Source organism: Girardinichthys multiradiatus, chromosome 21 (genome assembly GCF_021462225.1).
Source record: "Girardinichthys multiradiatus isolate DD_20200921_A chromosome 21, DD_fGirMul_XY1, whole genome shotgun sequence".
NCBI classification, from domain to species: Eukaryota; Metazoa; Chordata; class Actinopteri; order Cyprinodontiformes; family Goodeidae; genus Girardinichthys; species Girardinichthys multiradiatus.
In genome coordinates this window covers 25,518,230-25,540,163 of record NC_061813.1, presented here as the reverse complement: position 1 = coordinate 25,540,163, position 21,934 = coordinate 25,518,230, and the positions used below count along the sequence as shown (strand labels likewise).

The 21,934-nt window shown below is 38.5% G+C and overlaps 1 protein-coding gene across 5 annotated transcripts; it reads left to right on the top strand.

The window, feature by feature from the left end:
* Positions 1-1,879: 1,879 nt before the first annotated feature.
* On the top strand, positions 1,880-21,400 carry LOC124858240 (xin actin-binding repeat-containing protein 1). Of its 5 annotated transcripts, none has more exons than XM_047350171.1 (10): positions 1,880-1,961; positions 2,203-2,353; positions 2,460-2,547; positions 2,639-2,983; positions 6,492-6,570; positions 9,913-10,064; positions 11,521-11,568; positions 18,012-18,142; positions 19,296-19,479; positions 19,595-21,400. In XM_047350171.1, the coding sequence occupies exons 2-9, from the start codon at positions 2,226-2,228 to the stop codon at positions 19,462-19,464; spliced, it is 1,140 nt and encodes a 379-aa protein (XP_047206127.1). In that variant the 5' UTR covers positions 1,880-1,961; positions 2,203-2,225; the 3' UTR covers positions 19,465-19,479; positions 19,595-21,400. The 5 variants fall into 5 exon arrangements, with proteins under 5 accessions (XP_047206127.1, XP_047206126.1, XP_047206122.1 ...); XM_047350170.1 differs by having other exon boundaries at positions 18,009-18,142; XM_047350166.1 differs by lacking the exons at positions 18,012-18,142; positions 19,296-19,479; positions 19,595-21,400 and adding an exon at positions 12,689-17,960.
* Positions 21,401-21,934: the final 534 nt, after the last annotated feature.

Here is a 21,934-nt window from a genome sequence, read left to right as displayed (position 1 = left end):
AGTTCAAAATATTAAGAAAATTAAAGTAAAGTTCTGAATTTCAAGAAAGTAGTAAAAACAACCTTTAAAAAATAGCAAATAGAAATAATTAAAGTCTAACCTTAAAACAATGCAATTCAGTTTCAAATCAGTTTCTTAAAGTGCTAGTTCTAGTAATCATACTTGTCATCTTGAGACACTTTACAAAAACAAGGTAATTCATTCCAGTCACACAGATTCCAAGTCAGGTACATACATTCCCAATTGGTCCTAGGGTAGATTAAGTATATTGGGACAGCAGGTAATTTGGGACAGGATGAAGAAAAAGGGGTTTCCTTTTGCCTTTGAAAATTATTGTAAAGCTAAGGATGCTAATGAATTGGCTTGGAGGCGTATCGTGTCATTTTTAAGGAAAGGGTGACTTGGCATTTTACTTGTACTGACCCAAATCACCAGATTTTCCGTTAAAACTGAATTCACATCTGGTTTCAGCTGTATACATATTGAACAAATGAGTACATGTTTTCTTAACTATGTGTTAGTTGGTGTTACCGTTGTCAGCAAGATGAGGAAGCAGACTTTCCTCTTGTTCTCATTTCACCCTTTAGGGTAAAGAGTTCCTGGAATTCCAGGGTAGAGATGGACTTCCTCCACACGTGTTCCTCTTAGCTGCTTGCAGTAACAAACTCAGGCATTTGTAGTGTGTTTTTGGAACTAGGAACCCTTGAGAAGCAGTTAAAAGTGTCTAAACTATTACAAGAAACTTACTTGAAAGAGGTGTAACTGTGATGTTTTTGTTGTTTTAACTTCAGTTTTATTCCACCAATGTTTTCAGGTTGACTTGTTGCCTCCAGCAGCAGTGATTTATTGGTAATGTGCTACAACGACATAGAGAATGAAGTCAAATGTTTAGACGTTGGAGGGGGTTGTAAAAGACTGACAGAATAACCAGCAGTTTGAACTCTACAGTTAGGCCAACAATTATAAATGTTCCTGGCAGATTTACATTTTAAGTAATATTTCAACAACTGTCTTCTGACCGGAAGTGATATTAACTATTATACACTGTTATTTTCAATAAATTTTAATAACAGTTCCACTGAGGCTCGTTTGTCAGATTAAGAGTACCTTTTGAACATAACTGTCTTTAAGCAGGTACTAAACATACTTTTCATTAAGCCCACATTTTGGTATTATTTATTTTCTTATTGGTGTAATGTTGCAATTTTTTGAGATAGAAAACCTTGATTTTACCAGGTGCATTTACAATTTTTTTAGATGTACCTGTAAACTGATTTTTTTAATTCCCTGACAATTGAACACTGTTCAGTGTAGCTAATGCAACACAACACATTTACACTGAAAGCGACCATTGTGAGCTCCTTTTATATTGTGTTATAAGAAATCTGAAACTGAAGGGCTTTTGCTAATCAGTAACTAACTAAATACCAACATAAAAATGAATTCTTTAGGGTTACGCATGTTACTTAAATTTTTAAGTGTGTTTCTTTCCTTGGTATATGTCTAGATTTTACTTTTTTTATGCTGAAGGTACCCGACAGTCCTCAGAATAAATAAAGTTAATCTTCTTCTATCTTAACAGGTCATGGACCTCTGCTCCCAGATCAGGTAATTACATCTGTGGCTTATCTCTAAAAATCAGACAAGATGATTCTCCTGTGGGTTCCGAGGTCCTAAAAAAACAATAATGATGTCAGATGCAAAAATGTTGAAATGTTTTTATTTTCTTTTGTGAGGAATTAAACACAATAATTCTGCTTAAGTTTGTGTAACAACTTTTAGAGACTTACAGATTAACTCTGGTGTTTCAGCTCATAGATCCAATTGGCACAGGTAGAGGCAATAAGGAAGTATAAGGACTTTGCTCCAAAACGCCTTTAATCATGTGCAGGTCTTATGATGCTGCGGAAGTATCTCTGTCTGGTTGTCACAGGGAACAGGCACTTCATGACATCTGCAAGGTAACAATTCATTCAGAATATCCTCTGGAATAATGATTAATAGCACCGTATTATCTCTTAAATTTTGATTATTAGTTTAACAGTATGCAGTTTCAATAAAATAGTGTTAAAAAGAGTTAAATGCGTACTCAAGGTGCTAGGCTGGGAAAGTGAGTTGTTTGCAGAAATTCTGACTAAAACGTTTACTGTTTTGATAAAAATCTTTGTTTTGTATGCTGTGTGATTGAATAAAATTGGGAAGATTTGTCCTGCTTTGACTTGACTATGGAATGGGAAAGGGAACTAAGGCGCAGCCAGTCATTGAGGAGTCTCTCCTCACAATCTGGCAAGGAGATCTGGACAGATGCAGGACTTCAGGACAGGACGATATCTGTGTCCCATTTAGTGGCCAGGTATGAAAAACATCATCATTCCCACTTTTTTTTTGTCCCTGTGATAATTGAACATGCTATGAAATGTTAAAAAAGCATTTCAAATTTGGTAATGGTATATCATTAGGTATCAAAATACAGTGAAAAAAGGTACATTCAGTCAAGCTGCTCCAGAGGATCATTTTCAAAGAAAGACAAAGAAAGCACCAAAGGAGGTAAACATATTTGTCAAGTAATCAGGCAATCAGAGAAAATAATTACTTCAGTCATGCCAAAGCTAGTGTTTCTTGTGAATATCTTTTTCAGATGACTCCATCTCTCCTGCAAAGTAGGGAGACTGATCTGGAGTCTCTGCTAAAGAGAAATGAAGAGCGGGAACGAGCTTGGGCCAGAGCCACTCTGACCCGTAGTAAATCAGTGGGTAGCCTTCAAAACAGCACTGGGTCCATAGAGACCCTGAAGGCTCTTTTTGAGTCAAAGGCAACAGCACCTGTGAAATCAAAGAGCGGCTTTAGACCTGGAAATGTAGCATTAAGTTACACTGCAGACATGTCAGTGATGAATGGAGAAGATGTGAATGTGCAGAGTGCTGCAGAGGAGCAGATAAAACCTGCTAAAAAGGAGCCAAAAGATGATTATCTGACTCAAAAGGTAAATGTAATTACTTTTCTAATGCTATATTACAAATTGTACTTTGTAATATAGAAGTGTTAAGAATGAAAAATTTCTTCTGTTGTTCTGCTTTTAAATACCCTCAGAAATATAACTAAATTGCATTTATTCTTCTAGTGTAGGTTTGTCTAAGGGGCTACGTGTGTAACAATTTGGAAGTTTAAAAAAATAAGCTTTTTTTGCATGCAAACACTTTCCTTTTCTGTTACTGCTCAAATAGTAATGCAGTGCTCTAATCACCCTAATTTTTAGCTCCCTCCACAGATTTCCTTTCAGATTCAAGTCATGGATTGAAAAGGTGATTGATCTGGGGCTTAGTTGTATTTTTATTTATATTTTAATACACTGTTACTTTTTAATTAATGACTGGATGATCTAAAAAGTAATCACATAACACCCACTCTTCACTTTGCTTTCCTGCACACACAGCGAGCACCCACAGATTACATGTATGTGAAGTCAGAGAAGAGTAGGTGCTTTTCTATAAACTCATCAGGAAACATAACATATCCATCAAATGGCGGTGCAGTTCCCAGTATAAAAGACAACCTCATTAATGTCAGTGAAACTGTAGTTTTAGGGTGGATTTAGAGTTATACTTTGCATTGTTGTCCAGCAGTCAATACTTTTCCATGCAGAATCAGCAAAAACAATGACTAACAATGACAAGGATTTAAGCATAAATGATCCAAATGGGCTCTTTCTAGCTGATACTCATTTTTGCTTTTCTTTGAGGGTCTGACCAGCCAATTCTGATTTTGACCGGTTTTTTTATTCGTGTGACTTCAACTTATAAAAGAGAAAATGTTCTGCAGGTTCTTTGAGTGGGATAGTAGTTTTGAATTAAACTGAAGAGGAGAAAATAACAAGAATAGATCAATTTATTCATCATTAACATCATAGTGTTCTTGGCTTTGATGCATTTAATGTATACGGTAAAAAAGTACTTGACCTCCATTCTTCCCTCACTCGTGAACAAAACCCCGAGATACTTAAACTCCTCCACTTGAGGCAGGAACTCCCCTCCAACCTGAAGAGGACAAGCCACCCTTTTCCGGTCGAGTACCATGGCCTCGGACTTGGAGGAGCTGATCCTCATCCCAGCCGCTTCACACTCGGCTGCGAACCGCCACAGCGCATGCTGTAGGTCTTGGCTAGAGGGGGGCAGCAGGACCACGTCATCCGCAAAAAGAAGAGACGAAATCCACTGGTCCCCAAACCAGACCCCCTCCGGCCCTTGGCTGCGTCTAGAAATCCTGTCCATAAAAGTTATGAACAGGACCGGCGACAAAGGGCAGCCCTGCCGGAGTCCAACATGCACTGGGAACAGGTCCGACTTAGTGCCGGCAATGCGGACCAAACTCCTGCTCCGCTCGTACAGGGACCGGATGGCCCCTAATAAAGGGCCCCCGATTCCATACTCCTGGAGCACCCCCCACAGGGCATCACGAGGAACACAGTCGAATGCCTTCTCCAGGTCCACAAAACACATGTGAACCGGTTGGGCAAACTCCCATGAACCCTCGAGCACCCTGTAGAGGGTATAGAGCTGGTCCAGTGTTCCCCGGCTGGGACGAAAACCACACTGTTCCTCCTGAAGCCGAGGTTCGACTATCGGTCGGACTCTCCTCTCCAATACCCTGGCGTAGGCCTTACCAGGGAGGCTGAGGAGTGTGATCCCCCTGTAGTTGGAACACACCCTCCGGTCCCCCTTCTTATAAAGGGGGACCACCACCCCAGTCTGCCAGTCCAGAGGCACTGTCCCCGACCGCCACGCAATGTTGAAGAGGCGTGTCAACCATGACAGCCCTACAACATCCAGACACTTGAGGTACTCAGGGCGGATCTCATCCACCCCCGAAGCCTTGCCACCGCGGAGCTTTTTAACCACCTCGGTGACTTCAGCCTGGGTGATGAAAGAATCCAACCCCGAGTCCCCAGCCTCTGTTTCCACCACGGAATGCGTGATGGCAGGATTGAGGAGATCCTCGAAGTACTCCTTCCACCGCCCGATAATGTCCTCAGTCGAGGTCAGCAGTCTCCCGCCCCCACTATAAACAGTGTTGGCAAAGCACTGCTTCCCCCTCCTGAGGCGCCGGACGGTAATGGGGGCGCTGTGCTGGTCCATTGTGGTGAAGAGAGAGCTGAGCCGAAAAGCAAAGCTCTCAATTTACTGGTCGGTCTACGTTCCTACCCTCACCTATGGCCATGAACTTTGGGTCATGACCGAAAGAACGAGATCACGGATACAAGCGGCTGAAATGAGCTTCCTCCGCAGGGTGGCCGGGCACTCCCTTAGAGATAGGGTGAGGAGCTCGGCCATCCGGGAGGAGCTCGGAGTAGAGCCGCTGCTCCTCCACATTGAGAGGAGCCAGTTGAGGTGGCTCGGGCATCTATACCGGATGCCTCCTGGACGCCTTCCTCGGGAGGTGTTCCAGGCACGTCCCACCGGGAGGAGGCCCAGGGGACGGCCCAGGACACGCTGGAGGGACTATGTCTCTCGGCTGGCCTGGGAACGCCTTGGGCTCCCCCTGGAGGAGCTGGAGGAGGTGTCTGGAGAGAGGGACGTCTGGGCGTCTCTGCTGAGTCTGCTGCCCCCGCGACCCGGTCCTGGATAAGCGGAAGACGACGAACGAACGAGTACTTGACCTGTTGATCATTGATCAGAGCCAATCGAGGGTCTGATCGCTGGGAGATGATTTGGTGCCTCTCTAGATGAAACCATTTACTGTTCCTGAACCCTTCACCCATACTATCCATATTAGAGATCCACTGATATGAAAGTTTAGGCCAATTTTCAATATCTGATATTAATGTTGCTATTATGGTTAATAACTAATATTTACCACTACTATTTTATTATATATATGTTTTCCTTACTATTTCAACAGCATGAAAAAACGAACACAACGCTGACAGTGCTTTTCTACTTTAACATGCTGGCCATACTGGCTTTGCTTAGTTAAATACCCCACAATGCTGCCTCCATCATCATCCTCACGGTCACATGTTCAAAAAAATAACACATGGCCAACCCCCTCCGCTTCCACCTATAAAAACACACACACAAACAACAAAAATATGGAAATAAACATTGGTTGTTAATATTGGCCCATTTTACTTATTAGATCAATAAAGATAAAATATGACTATATCGATTGATTCTGATGTTAATCCCTAATCCAAACAAAGCTAATTGTGGCCCAAGTACTCTTTAAATTGTGTGAAATAATTAAAATTATTCTTCGAAGATAAATTGACAAAAAACAGCTTGCAGACACTGCTCCACCGACGCATAGATGCATTAAAGCTCTTTAGAAAGTTAACAGGTCTGCTTTCTGCAGTGGCTGCACTTATTTCTTCTAATTTCATAAAACAGTAAGACATCCAGTTTATCAGGAGGGCTTTTGTTTGACACCTCCACAGTTGCACAGACAGACTGTAAGCCTACTTATTAGCAGAGATGTTTTCCTATTTTTCTCTCCAGGTGGTGAATCAGACTCAGACAGAGAGGAGAAAAACAATAGCAGCCATTGATTTTGAAAAGGTTGCATCATCTGAGGCTGGTGAGTTTCACTTAAAATATATTCATTAAGATGTATCAAAGTTTCCCTACAAAACAAATCACCATTTTCAGTTCAGTAAATATGGAAATCAGTGAAATGTTCCAAGTGTTTTTCGCATGATGGAGCAGCTAAGGTCAAAGTTATACCTCTTTGCTAATCAAGTGCAAGATAAAGGAAAGCAAGACTGGTTGGCAATAAAATCAAAAAGCTCATCAATAACCTGCATATGACTGTAAATAAACCATGCACAAGTGTATGCGGAATTTACACACTTGGGTCAAAATCCAGTAGATAAGGAAGAGCTTAGGTTTCAAATTTTTTCCTCATGCATTGTGGGTGTGTTCCTACTCCATTTATATCAAAATGCAAAAGGCACTTCAGTTATCAACTTAGATTTGAATAAAGGAAAAAACATATATTTTGAAGCTGTGGATTTTATCCATAAAACTGGACGATGTCAGATGTCCACACGGTGACTCTGCAAAAGCTGTGATTGACTCAACCTTGTGTGGAAAAGAGGTGTCCACTTTAGAGAGGGACAGAAATAGCTGCCAAGCAACAAGTTGTGAATAAGTATAGGAGGGTGAAACAGTCAGCTGTCTCCAGGACAGATGACCTAGAACCAAGGAGCAGCAGAGAGAAGCAGACGCTTTCTTACAGGAGATAAAAACAAAAATAAATCCAGAAGATTTTATACACAAAAACTAAGACGATAGGATCTAAGGAACCATAACCTATTCAATGCCTGTGAGTATAAATTTGTGTTTTGACAGGAATGGATTGAAAATACAGCACTTGAACCATTCTTCCTTTCTCAATAACGTGCTTCCAAGGAGAAAGACTTTCTTGTAATCCTTTAAAGCCTTTTTGTTAAATCGACACTAATGCATTCTGAAGGGTTTTAAAAGATCTTTTTCGTGGACATTGTCCGCTTCTGCTTACTTAACTATGACCTATGTTTGACTTCTGAAGGCAAATGGTTGTGCTGGAGTTTATTTAGGAGAACCAGAGTAAAGAGGACTGAATACAAAAGCATGCTACACTTCTCCAATTTCCATTTTCTTTAAAATTTCAGGACCTTGTATATTTTTTTCTGCTACATCACAGTTATGAACTAATTTATGCTGGCTTGTCACATAACATTCAAATAAATACTTGTTTTAACAGGATAAATGTGAAACAGTTAAAGTGTTGAGAATACATTGTCAAGGTACAGTATAACACAAAAAAACTGTTCCCAAACCCAAAGGAGGAACCTGTGATGATTCTACAGATAACAGAACCAGTTTTAAATTGGATCTTTAGAAACATTTTTACCAGCAGGCTCTTAGAAAGACACCCAATTCTCACATTTTCTTAGTTGAATGTCTGAAAGCACCAACACCAGCACATTTTCGCAGACAGCAAGCTGTGTTTTAGCTCGAGCAAGATCAGAACAGTAGATTCAATTCTATTCAGTTTATTGACAGATGTGTCAGATGTCTTCCAGATTGTTTTACTTATTTTCCAAAGACATACCTTTCAGATACTGTTCAACTGCAGAGTTGTAATTTTATTTTATTTTTTGCATTAAAAGTTTCCTTTGTCCTGTCATTTGTTTACAAAACCACAGTGCTAAATATAAAGAAATGTTTTTACAGAGCCACAAAAAGCCTCTTTCAGGATCACTAGAAGTTGTGCCTCATTAAAAGTTAAAGATAAAAATGTGTAGTTTGAAATGCTTGCACAGTTCTTATAAACATACAATAAGAACTGGTATGACACCAGTCAGTTAAGTGCAATATTATTTATACCCCTTGTAGACTTTGATTTAACATAATGTTCATTCTTTGAAAAAACTTTATTGGCATTACAGCTTCTTATAATTTCTGACCAGCTTTTTTGAATGTTTCCACTGGTTTTTCATGCAGTCTTTTAGGATGGAAGTTGAAAAGGTTAGAAAGCATCATTGCCATCATCCTAATCTTTAGTTTCTTTGTCAGATTCAAGTCAGGATTTTGGCCGGCCACTCCAAAACCTTAATTTTACTTTAAGAAATGTTTTGGTCAAATTAAAATGAACCTGGATTTGTTATGAATAATTTGAGGCTTGAATGTCCATACAGTGTCCTTCAAATTTATTAGCATTGGATCAGTTTAATAATCGAGGATTTTTTCCTGTAGCCATTAGCATCAGAATCAGAATCAGCTTTATTGCCAAGTTTGTGCACACAAACGAGGAATTTGACTCCGGTACACTTTGTTCTTAGTGAAGATTGTTTTGATTTTAGTTTTTAACAATATAAATAAATGGAAATAAGAAATATATTTTAGATGTACATATATACACAAGTGACTTTACAATAGAAGATAATATATTTATTTATTTACTTCAAACATGTTAACATTAACAGTTGTAACATTTAACCTTTTTAACGTATTTAATTCCCTTCTAACATGTTTAAAAAGAAGAAAGTTAAACCATTATGTATTCTTATCCTATTTTGTTAGGAGATCCTTCCTGCCAACAGCCATCACCATCCACAGCAACTCTTTGAAGAAACCTGAATAATATGAGTTACAACATTTAACTTTTAGAATTATAAAGAAATAAAAAATCTGTTTTACCAGAATCACTAGTGCCACAATTATTAAAGCCCCTGAATATTCCCAGAAAATTACTGTAACACATTTTTTTTTATTTTGCATTTCTTTTTTTAATTTGATCAGAGCTTTTAGAAACATTTTGTGACAGATATGGCAATTTCTCATTGCCACTCTTCAAAATGGGTTATACAAGCAAACTTGCAAACCAGGCAGATTTGTGTTGATCTTTATAGATACTACAATTAATTCAGTTCCGTTTAAATCAGTTCAAAATACTTTAACATTCTGTTTTCAGTCACTATAGAAATGTCCTAAATTTAAAAGTTGGATTTTTCTAAACCTTTCTGTGTTCGATCATGCTGTTGCCATAAGTACTTGAATTTAAACTCAACTGTGTCTGTTTCATTTACAAAGACATGATTTACTACTGTTTATGACTGCACTTCTACTCTTGTTTAGCTTTAGCTAAAGTGTATTACTGGAGTCAGGTAGCTTTCCTGCTCCGCCACAAGAATACATTTATAACTCAGCCACATGATAGCTGGTAAATATCTCTGAGTAGGAATCTAAATTAGTACCTGCTAACAAACTTTGGTGACGTAAACATTACCACATGAGAATTAAGCATTATATTACCAGATGACTCACTGTATGAATTCCTCTTTAGTCAATTGCATCTCTCACCAGGCCTTTTTCTCCTCATGTTAAGCACAATGTGTGTTAAAATTTCAAGTTTGTGCATTTGATGTTTCTGCAGATGAAAGGAGGTGGTCAGCTGCAAACTTCAGGGACAGCTCTTTCATCCAAATCGAAGAGATACTCTCTGTCTCGGTCAAAGCAATGTCTGCTCTCTATATGTCAAAAGTGGAAAATCAGGAAGCGGCAAACAGTCCTTCTAAAGTGGGAAAGGTCAGTTTGTTAATTATCTGGGTTTTGTTTTTCATTTGAGGTCAGACTTAACTAGTTTTAGTCATACATCTGAATATCAATATCAACATCTATGAATATATTGTTCTTTGTTTAATGATTGTGTCATATATATTATTCATTCGGTTTATATATCTACACTAAAACATTATGTATATATCACTTGTAACATAATTTATGACATTACCTGTTTGTACTTGTATCAGCAAACAGTACAAGTACTATTATGAAAGCTTCAGATGGTGTATCAAACGTACCATCATATTTAAGGAAAAATGTCAATATAAAAGTCATTTAAATGCTAAAATTAAAAACCAAATTTTTTTCAGAAATAGATATTTTATAGATATTTAAATTGTTGGCACCTTTTGTAAAGATGTCCAAGAAGACTTAACCTGTTTTGTACTATTGTCAAGAAATTGCCACAAACTGTGTCCATCCCAGTTGCATGGTGGTGTAGTTGGTAGCACTGCTGCCATGTAGCAAGAAGGTCCTGGGTTTGTCTCCCAGCCAGGGGTATCCAAGCAATGAGTTTGAATGTTCTCGCTGTAGATGCATTGGTTCTCTACAGGTATTCCGGCCAGCCTCCCACAGTCCAAAAGGCTTAGGTTAGTTTAGGTTAGTTTAGGTTTGGTTAGGTTAATTGGTTTCTCTCAATTGCCCTTAGGTGTGAATGGGTGTGTGCAAGGTTGTGTGTCTCTGTGTTGTTTTGAGATAGACTAACGACCTGTCCAGGATGTACCAGCTCCCCCATCACCTACAGGAGAAGCAAGTATGAGTAATGGTCTGTTCTTACCTGGGTGTCTGTTGATATGTATACTAAACATACCAAGAAGCACTTTGCCTCCATCTAGTAGTCAGAATCTGAACAAATGTATGTTTTACAGGATTAGCCTGTACATAAGTAATGTGGTGTTGGAGCAGAATACATTGTGCCATATTTTTGTTGTAATTCTGTTTCAAAGCCTTTTTTATCAATAGCAGTTTCAATAATATATTCTACATACCTGAGACTGAAAATTTTTTTTGGTTACTTTTTGCTCAGTTATACCTAGTGTCACTAGTTTGCATCGTACCTAAATTTGATCTTTTTGTGCCATTTTGAAATTAACAACTTTTGTTTAAGTTAGCATTTACTTAACAGCAAAATACAATAAATTTTATATATATATGATTGTAAATAAATTCAGACAAAACCTTTTTCTTTCAAATCCAACCTCAAATTTGAGTGAATTTATCCTGTAGGTGGAATCCTAATAATTTCTATAAGATAAATATAATCGAAGCCCTTTTTTTGCAGTTGATAGTGTACTTTTTAAGTTGATGAATATCTAGTAAGTAATAATTTCCTTCTGTTTTCCTGGGGCATAAATGTAATGAAGTAAAGTCTGGCTGTGGGATAGTTTTTTATTTTCACATTAGTGTTGTTTCCTTTCAGGAACAGGCTCAACCACGAGATTCTGGAAAGTGGGGAAAACTAACCAAGGTAAAGCATAGAGTCTTCGGATTCTATTTTATGATTTGGTTGGTGGAAATGGTTCATTTACCCTATCACAATAACATAAACCCTTTATCCAGAGTTATCTTCCCTTAAAAGCACTAAAACCAACAATGGACTCCTTGTTCTGGATGTTGCAACATGCACAGTTGCTTCTGAAAGAAAAAAAATAATCCTGATGGTCACGCACTCCTTACATGTTCACTGACCAGGCATGACATTATGAACACTGACAGGTGAAATGAATTTGGTAAAATGTGCAAACATAAGGATTTGAGGTCCAATTATGGAACATTGGTGAACAGGATCCTGGGTGGTCAAAGCTCACTGATGCAGATGGGGAGAGAAGCCTGGCCAACGTGGTCCGATCCAGTAGATGAGCAACAATGCTGGTTCTGATAGAAAGGTATCAGAATAAACTCTGCATCACAGTTTTTTGCATATGGGGTTGTTGACCAGTCAGCTTCTGACCCATATCCACCATCGACAAACCAACAAGAATTGGATCATGTCAATGGAAGAAGTTGTCCTGGTCTGATGAATCATGCCACTAATATGGATGTTGCTTTTGATGGACCACCTACATAAGCACTCTTGCAGAACATATACACCTTTTCACGGAAGCAATGTACCCTGATGGCAATCGTCTCTTTCTTCAGTGTGATGCAACTTGTCGCATAGCACAGCAATGAGTCGTGGGTGACTTGACCTTCAAATTCCTTAGTCGAGCGTCTGTGTGATTTGCAAATTCAATACATGGAAGTCCAGTCTCATGATTTACACTAGCTAACTTAAAAGATCTGCTGCTAACATTATTAAATAATGTTATTCCCAATCAGCACATATTTAAATTTTATTTTTGGCTGTATTTGTTGTTGCAACTCCAAGGTTTTTACCTTTATTTTTTGAGTTCACCTAATCCATTGGCACCAAGCTTGTGGAAAGATATGCATGCATGCCTGAGTTTGGTGGTAATACATGGCTCCCACGTGTGTACCGTAAGTCTGTTTGCCTTGACCCTAACCCGTCCTCTGGAGCATGGCTTTCATTGAAGGCTATTTCTGTCAAAAAAATGGAATTAGTAAAACCAACACTTTATTCTTTTAAGATGAATGAAGTCTCCCAACACAGAAAAGATGTCCTCCCATCACAACCACCAGAAGAGCATCAAACAGGACTGGAAGACATTTCTGTTGCACAAGCTGAACAGTTAACTTCATCTCAACTTTCCAGGGAAATGTTATACCAACAGCGACAGAAAAGCGAGCTGAGGCGGCTCCTGAAGCATACCTGCCCAGAGCTAAAAATGCTGGATGATGTTGTGGATGAGGAGTTTGCTGAAGTTTTGGGCTCCGATATGGAGCCTGGTGGTGAAACCGGATACGAGGGAGAGGTTCTTTCAAGATGCTTGATATTTGAAAAACGTGGCCACAGCAACAACACCCCAAATATCTATATGGCAGAGGGAGCAGTGGAAAGATGGGATTATAGTAAAACATCCGCTGTTTTTGAAGGGCTTAAAGAGGAACCTTACACTAAGAGTTTTGAAGGGATGATGAAAAGTGATAAATCTCCTTATTTAATGTCAGATTTTAACAGAGAGGTTGAGGAAGATATGGTAAAAATAGATGTTAAGGGGAACAGAGAGGTATTTGAGACTTACACTTCTCGTAGTGAAGCATTTCCCAATCACAATCCTCCACTGGAGGAAGATTCATGTTTCTCTGATTCAGAAAGAAAAGGTGAAATGATAAATACAAATGCGGCTTTTTTGCAAAATAACCCTTTCATTTCCACAAACATTGAAAAAGAGAAATCATACAGCCATGTTTTAAAAAATCAGAATCAAAGCAGTGTTGCAGGTGAAAACTATCCAACTGCCAACGTAAAGAACAGAGCACATCTGTTTGAATCTATGCCGTTTGACAAAATTAGACATCAGAATCAAGATGAAATTGAGACGCTGGTGGAAAATATTAAAGAAACTTTACATTTTCTTCATCGTGTAAAAGCCATACACTCAGATGGGGCAATTATTGAGGTAAACGAGACAATGATCGCCAAAAAGACAAAATTTACAGTATTGGATGGGGGACCTGAGATAAAACATGATGAGGTGGCCGAAGGTGGTGCACAAAACTTTATAGTCCAGCTGCTACCACGGGTAAACCTAAAACCTCATATTACGTACCTAAAGGAGGATAGTAAAGGGTTTATGGAGACCACAGTGGTTGATGCACTGGCTCACCAGCATCGATTCAGTGCAAACAAAGACACTGAGTTAAAAACTGCCAGTGTAGTTCAGATGATTGAGGATATTCTCAATCAGGACAACTCTCTGAGAAAAGGACTGATCATTCAAGAAGATTCCAGAAAATGTGCAGAGGTAATCGTTTATTCCCTCTACAAGTACGTTGATGAAGACGATGTGAAGAGTTACAGCCCTCCGAAAAGTGCAGAGCATGATGAACCTGAGGCAGATACAGGATCAACATCAAGGAGCCTTCAAAACCAGTCTGAGTCAGGGTCAATCAGGGGTAATGTGAAATTGTTCAAAAGTTGTATTGAAAAGGGTGACTTGGAGTATTTAAGATCTCTTCATGATGACGAACCCACCATTCATAAGAGTGAAAAAAATCAAACAGCTTTCAGAGTGAATGATGAACCTCACCATCAGCAAATAAGTAATCCAGCTGAAGAGTGTACCCAAGTGGATGTAAAAAGACTAAAAGGCATGTTCTCTGGAGGTAAAAGTCCTGATCATGGTAACTGTTTCAAATCTTCTGCAATGTCATCTGGAAAAAGTCAATCTTCTATAGGATGCAATAATGGAGTATTCTTACTTCCACAACCTAAGAATAGTTTTATCACATGTTTTGGTCAAGATCCTAAAGAAGTTGTAGTTAATTCTGAGAGTCAAACTGATAACAGGGTTCACCAAGCTAAGATAGCAGACTTTGTGGATGGAACTGGTGAGATGTCTGAAACTAAAACTACAACTCAAAATCTTTACCAGGCTGAAAATGATGCCAAAACCTTATGTGGGTCTTTTGAAGAAATCCATACAGAAGAATTGTCTAAAATACCCATTGTCTATGTCACTGCAGATATTGTCACACTGTCAAGAACAGAAGAAGAATCACCTCAAGAAAACACAAACCCAAAAGTGGAATCACACTTAGAAAAAACGAATCAACCTTTATTAGCCCAAGAATTTATCTCAGGACTTGAATCAGACTGGCAACACAAAAACACAGAAACGGCCTATGAAGATGTTATGAAGAAAGTACAAACTGCTGAGACCTGCAAAAAAATAAGTAAAGAAACTACAGAATTAGTTCAAAAAGACAACATTAAAGCTACCTTGGTCCCTACCCAAAGTTTAGAGGCAACACTTGCACAAGAAGAAGAGGAAGTTTGTTATCAGGGTACAGTCCAAACAGCCTTGGATTCCTTGCAGAAGTCCAAAATCAATGTCACTAGAGGTGACTTTAGAGCAGCTATGATATACAGGCAGATTCACAAATCTAATCAGAAAACATCACAAAGGGATTTTCAAAAGCATTGTACTACAGATCTTTGCTTTATGGCTAAGCCTAAATCAAACCAAGAACGAAAGCAAGAAGTGACTTTGGCAAATGCAGAGCCTCCACACCCGTTTCAAGAACCGCTAAACCTAGAAGTGACTGTGATAAATGCAAATACTCCACATCAAACTGAAGAACCACTAAAACTAGAAGGGACTGTGGCAAATGCGGAGCCTCCACACCCAACTGAAGAACCACTAAACCTAGAACTGACTGTGGCAAATGCAGAGCCTCCACACCGATCTCAAGAACTGCTACACCTAGAAGGGACTGTGGCAAATGCGGAGCCTCCACACCCAACTGAAGAACCACAAAACCTAGAAGGGACTGGGGCAAATGTGAAGACTCCACAACCATCTCAAGAACTGTTAAACCTAGAACTGACTGTAGCAAATGCGGAGCCTCCACACCCAACTGAAGAACCACTAAACCTAGAACTGATTGTGGCAAATGCAGAGCCTCCACACCGATCTCAAGAACTGCTACACCTAGAAGGGACTGTGGCAAATGCGGAGCCTCCACACCGATCTCAAGAACTGCTACACCTAGAAGGGACTGTGGCAAATGCGGAGCCTCCACACCCAACTGAAGAACCACAAAACCTAGAAGGGACTGGGGCAAATGTGAAGACTCCACAACCATCTCAAGAACTGTTAAACCTAGAACTGACTGTAGCAAATGCGGAGCCTCCACACCCAACTGAAGAACCACTAAACCTAGAAGGGACTGGGGCAAATGTGAAGACACCACAACCATCTCAAGAACAGTTAAACCTAGAACTGACTGTGGCACATGCAGAGCCTCCACACCCATTTCAAGAACCACTAAACCTAGAAGGGACTGTGGCAGATATTGAGCCTGCACACCCTTCTGAAGAACCATTAAATCTTGAAGTGACTGCTGCAAAGGCTCAGCCTCCACACCCAAACAAAAACCATTGTATGCCTACTCAATATGTTATGTCAAAGAAAAGCAAAAGGGTCACTGGCCCTAGACCACCAATTCCACCTAAATCTGAACATTTAATGGGGAAACAAATAGTAAATCAGCCATCTGCCACTAGGCATCCAGAGGGACATAAAATCAGTAATGTGCAAACAGTTTGCCAGGTTGCCCAGCCTTCAGCAACAGCATTGGTTTTAAATCAAGAAGGATTTATCAATGAGCCAGTGGATCAGCATGGAAATGACCATTTAGGTGAAGCTACTAAGATGTTGCAACAAATAAAAGAAAAGTCTGAAGTTCAAAGTTTGACCTTGCTCCCAGAGAGTAAGGAAACAGATGTAAAAAATCTAAACGAAACTATGGGAAAGAAGGAGATCTCTCAGAACACATCAGGAAATTACAATGTATACGAAACCGATGAAACCCATATAAATTTCCATGAAGCCCGCCAGACATTTGGTGGTAAAATGCAGTCATCAAAAAAAACTGCCCCAGTAAAGCCAAAAAGAGTAAAAAAAATTCAGGCTAGTCACAAAACCCAGAAAGACATTACAGAAGGAGACACTACAGATGACATTGTCCACATTAAGGCCGATCCATTATCTGACGCCTGTGGAATAGCTGCTGACAGTGCAGACAAACATTACAAGGACACAAAGGAAGAAATCAAAGTTAGGATGAGGAAAAAGAAAGCAAGAATGGAAACAGAGGATGAACGCAGACAGCGACTGTCCATACACATGGATAAGATTGTGAGAGGGAATGTAACTGCGGCCATAAAAATCTCTGAACACTTGAGAAAGCAAGAAGAACTGCAAAGCATTCTGAGTCGTGTAGAAGAAATTGAAAACGACACGAGTGAGGTTGATGTGAGGTCTCTCAGGAGGGTATTTGAAAACGTCCCTGACTGGGTCGTCAGCACAGACAAAAAGAGAAAAAAGACGGTCCAAGTAGAAAGCAAAGACAAACCAATGCAATCACCAGCAGACATAACAAAAAGCAAGTCATCAATGGAGCATGTTTATGGAGATCTTGAGCGTGCAAGTGAGGAAATAATAAATCTAAAAGAGCAGACTTTAGCCAGACTTAAGGATATAGAGGACACCATTAAGAAGGCACTTTTTTCTGTGTCTACATTAAAATCTGACTCGGATATTGCAAGTTTATCAAATCTGATCAAAGAATCCCTGGGGGTCGTGCAAGGATCTTCATATTCTGGAGATATCAACAAAACTGAATTAAGCAGAGCCAAACCACAAGAACCACAGGAAAGTCCTCTTCCACAAAGAAGCACTTCCACAGGGGCTGCACCATCTCCTGGCACAGATGCGTTTTCAACAAAGCAACGGCAAAGTCCTGAATCTTCCCCTGCATTCATCTCTATTCAGTCAGTAGCTCAACAAAATTGAGAGCTAACTGCTCCAGGTGCACACTGACAGTGAAGGAAACTGTATTGGAGGGACAACAGTCGAAAATTATTAGAGGATTGATAACTCTGGTACAACTCCGGTCTTTCCATCCACAACCTCCCAACCCAGTAACATATCAGCTATCAACATGTCCAGAGGTTCAGCAGTTAGTAAATCAGGTCAATGATTTGGGTATCTGAATAGATAAGTTTGACTTTCATGTTTTCACTACATATTCATTATCCACAAAGTGATTATTTGAGTGGTATTTATATTGATCATTTATGAGTTTATTATATTTCTTTGGTTTTGATGTTTTTAATCATTATTGTTGCTACTTCAACATTGAGCTCTTTGAATTTATTGTTCTAATTGCATTTAAATTTTAGAACTTTTGAAATTTCAGCAACTTTGGAATAAATTCTTTGTGTGAAAATGACTTTCTTGGTATTGAATCTTGGAGTAAACCTTGTCTCGTTTTTCTTAGCAGTTTCAACCAGCTTCTCGAGAGATGTGCGCAGCCTGTATGAAACCAGTTTATCAAATGGAAAAAATCACGGCAGACAAATATATTTTTCATAAAACGTGTTTCAGCTGCAAAGAGTGCAAGAAAAAATTAAGGTGGGATATTAAAGTACATTTCACGAGCACTTCTTACTCTTTAGATTCCAGATTTTTGCCTAAATTAACTACAGGTAGGCCTAGAGATTGTTCATATCCCTGGCAGCTTAGGTCTAAAGCCTTTTTTTAATTTTACCAACATGTTTCTTCTGAATGGAAGCGAAGTAGTATTAACATTGTGGAGTGGCCCAGTCTATGTCTAGACTCTGACAGAGAATCTGTGAAGGTAACTGAAGATTAGAGTGATGGCAGGGAGACCTTCTAACCTTGAAGCTCATCACTAAAGAGGAATCATCAAAATAACAGTGGAAACATGCAGAATGCTGGTCAGCAAGTATAAGAAGGATCTGATTGTTTTAATGATGATAAAGATTTTTCTATTGATAATTGAGAAGGGTTATGAAGAATCTTTGACATGCTGTTCTTTATTAAATATTTATAAAAACATTTTTTTCACAATACTTTTTTATAGATGTCTGCTTCATGTCCTATCAAAAACAAACTTCTTGGTTGAATTAAAATACATTTTAATCAAAATCTGCCAGGGGTATGAATAATTTGGGGCTTAAAGAGGTGGAGTTCACTTTTGTGGCTGAAGAAGATAGCATCCTAAATCAACAGATACCTTACACCAGTAGCAGCTAATGTTGTTAGCTTTAGCACTGTTATAGAGGAAAGCATAACAACAAAGCTATGGCCAAATCTGCAACTATTGTTCATGTTTAGGCTACAAACAGCTAGTTGTGTCTTTGCAGCACAGTTGGCTGCTACAGTTAAACAGAAAAGTGGTCATTTAAATCTTAAACATCCCATTGTTTCACAAGAAAGTAGCATTTATAACCTTTTCACTGGATATAAAACCCCAAATAAAGTTTTTGACTATATTTCAGTAATTGCTAATTAGCTGTCAAACAATGCAACTGTCCCTTTCAGTAAGTCTGAATTTCCTGAACTTGTTTGTAAAAAGTGAATAAACTATTTCATTGGCTCTACCTATAATACTCTATTCAAGGCCATCCTCACCATCTATTTTAATGCAGTGTTGCAAATGCAGGAACTTTGCCTCCATTCATGTTTTCTGTTCCAGATGAAGTTTCTGACAACTTAACAGCTTGGACAATTGGAATTGCTACTAACTTTTACTTCTTTATAGCATGCAAAATTACACACCTCTGAATGGTAAATTCTACTGCATATTTCACTACCAACAACTGTTCAAGCGAAAGGGAAATTACGATGAGGGCTTTGGACACACTCAGCACAAGAACAGATGGCTGTTCAAGAATACCTCAGGCGCGGTGAATGATGAATCTGAAGCGTAAATGTGCAATATGACAGTGAGTAACAACACAAGGCAAAAATGATTACTGTTATTTGTATTAATGAATTCAGTCATGTATACTGTTAATAACTGTAATCATCTTTGAAACTGTGCTCTCTTTGTATCCTCAGGTAATGAGTGCCAATGACAACAGAAAATCCTGATGAAGATGTGCTTGAGGCAGTTTTTTTAACAATGGCAACAAACTGCCTGATGATCAATGTCAGACAACCAATCCTAAGCTCTACTAATTATTTTTTAATGTGTTGCAGTGTGTTGAGACACGTAATCGTCTCTTTATCGGTGGCTCCCTTTTAAATTCAGCTTTATTGTCCTTTTCTATGTATAAAGCCAAAGCAACAGATTACAGTAAGGATAAAAATCTGGGGAGAGTATAAGAGAGAATTTTCATTTCTTGTTGTAATTACCAGATAATCAACAAAAAGGAGGTTTTTCAGGCAAAATGTATGAAGATTTATGAATTAACATTGTACTTTATGTATTTCATTCGGTACATTTTTGCACAGAAAAAAGGTAAACATGTTTGGCTGTTTTGTAATGCAGTAAATCATTATCACTACAAATGAACTGCATGTAATCTAACTCCTTGTGTTTCATTTCAAAGAGACTTTTATAAACTGTTGCCTCAATGTTTGGGTTGGTTAGGTTGTATTTTGCAGCTCCGTTTAAAACTGGATCTGTTACTTTGCTGCCAGTGCTTTCAGGTTTATTGCTCTCTCTATTTTAAAACATGAATCAGCTGCTATTTTATAGCCTGTTTTTACTAGACTTCACTTTATCCAACCAAGCAGTCAACCATACAGTTGGAGATTTGTGAACTTGCAGACCTTCCCTGTAAACTCAAGAAAACATACCGTGACTTTTAGTTGATAACGTCCAGACATTGAAAACAGTTACATAATGTTCCAAAGGGGTAAAATGAGATCATGTGACAAGAAATAATGCTATATTATTAAGTGTCCCAACATTTGCTATCACAGTAAATTCTCTCTCACAAAGGGCTATTCATTTACTCAGCACGTGACCTCCTCTGGTGAGCTAAATGTCAGCTAATATTATACTATAACACTCTTATTTTGCAATAAGAAAGGAAGTAGTTCTTTTCATTGAGTTGGGCAACAACAGATGGTTATAAAAGCATTGAAAAAGGCTCCGCTCTGTTTATATCATATGTTCGGCAGCATTTTGTGAACTTTCCTGTTAATTAGAGAGATGGTTGTGCATGAAATTCCCAGTCCATCAGCAGCTTCTGAGACAATCAGACCATGCTGCTTGGCACCAAATACCATCCTGATTCTGATGCTTGGTTATAACTTCAGAAAGTCACCTTCACTATGTCTAGAGGCCTTACTGCATTAATTGGCAAGATCCTAATTGGCCACATCACTATTTATGGTTGATCCTATTTGGCCACATCACTATTTATGGTTGATCCTAATTGGCCACATCACTATTTGTGCTAGCAAGTAACTTAACAGGTATACTTAAAATCAGTCATTTGTAAAAACTTTACTGTCTTAGTTTTCACAAAAATATTGTCTATAGTTTCATTCTTTTGAACTGAATATCAAGTATCATCTCTCATTGTGACCTCGATGTGTAATTCCACTACTGTAGTATTCAATGTACCGTTTAAGTCGAGCTCTTGGCTAAAGCCCTTAACTGAAATATGTGGGCAAAAAAGAAAAAGGTTGTTAGTGAGAGTTTACAAAACAGTAAATGTAGATTTAATACATACATAAATATTGCAATCTACAACCAATAGATGGACTCTGCAATGTGGACTTAAGTATGGGCAGAATCTTGTTCCATCAGAAACTGAATTTGAATTGCTCAGATTGAATCTGTATTTGCATAATTTGAAATTAAATTCATTGGTTTGAAAATCAATTTCAATAAACTGAAACTGAATTTAATCGTTTGAAACTGAATTCATGTGCTTTGAAAACATATTTCCTTGTATTAAAAATTCAGTTTAACTACTTTCATTTTCAGTTCGATAATGAAATTTCAGTTACAAAATTACGTTTTTTTTGTGTCACATAATCCTGGTCCTCGGGGAAAGCCACAGAGTAATCAAACAAAGATTCACTGATTTAGGTTCCACATGAGGTTAAACTTACTTTACAGCATTTTGAGGTGGCGCAATGGAGCGTACATGAGCTTGGCGGATGTCAATCACCAAGTCAAAGGATTATAAAAAAACGTAATGCAAACAAATGATGGACTAACTATAACACTTATGGTACCTGTAACTAATAGCTAAAGATGCCAAAATTGCATAGTTTGCAAAACTTTTTGTTAAACATTTCTGCAACATGTGTAAAATCCAATGAAGATTTTATAAATATTTTTCATTGCAAATTAAACAATGAAATCACACAGACCACAATATATAGAAAAAACGACATTAAATGAAAAGAACAAAATAACTGATTAGACCCTTGAAG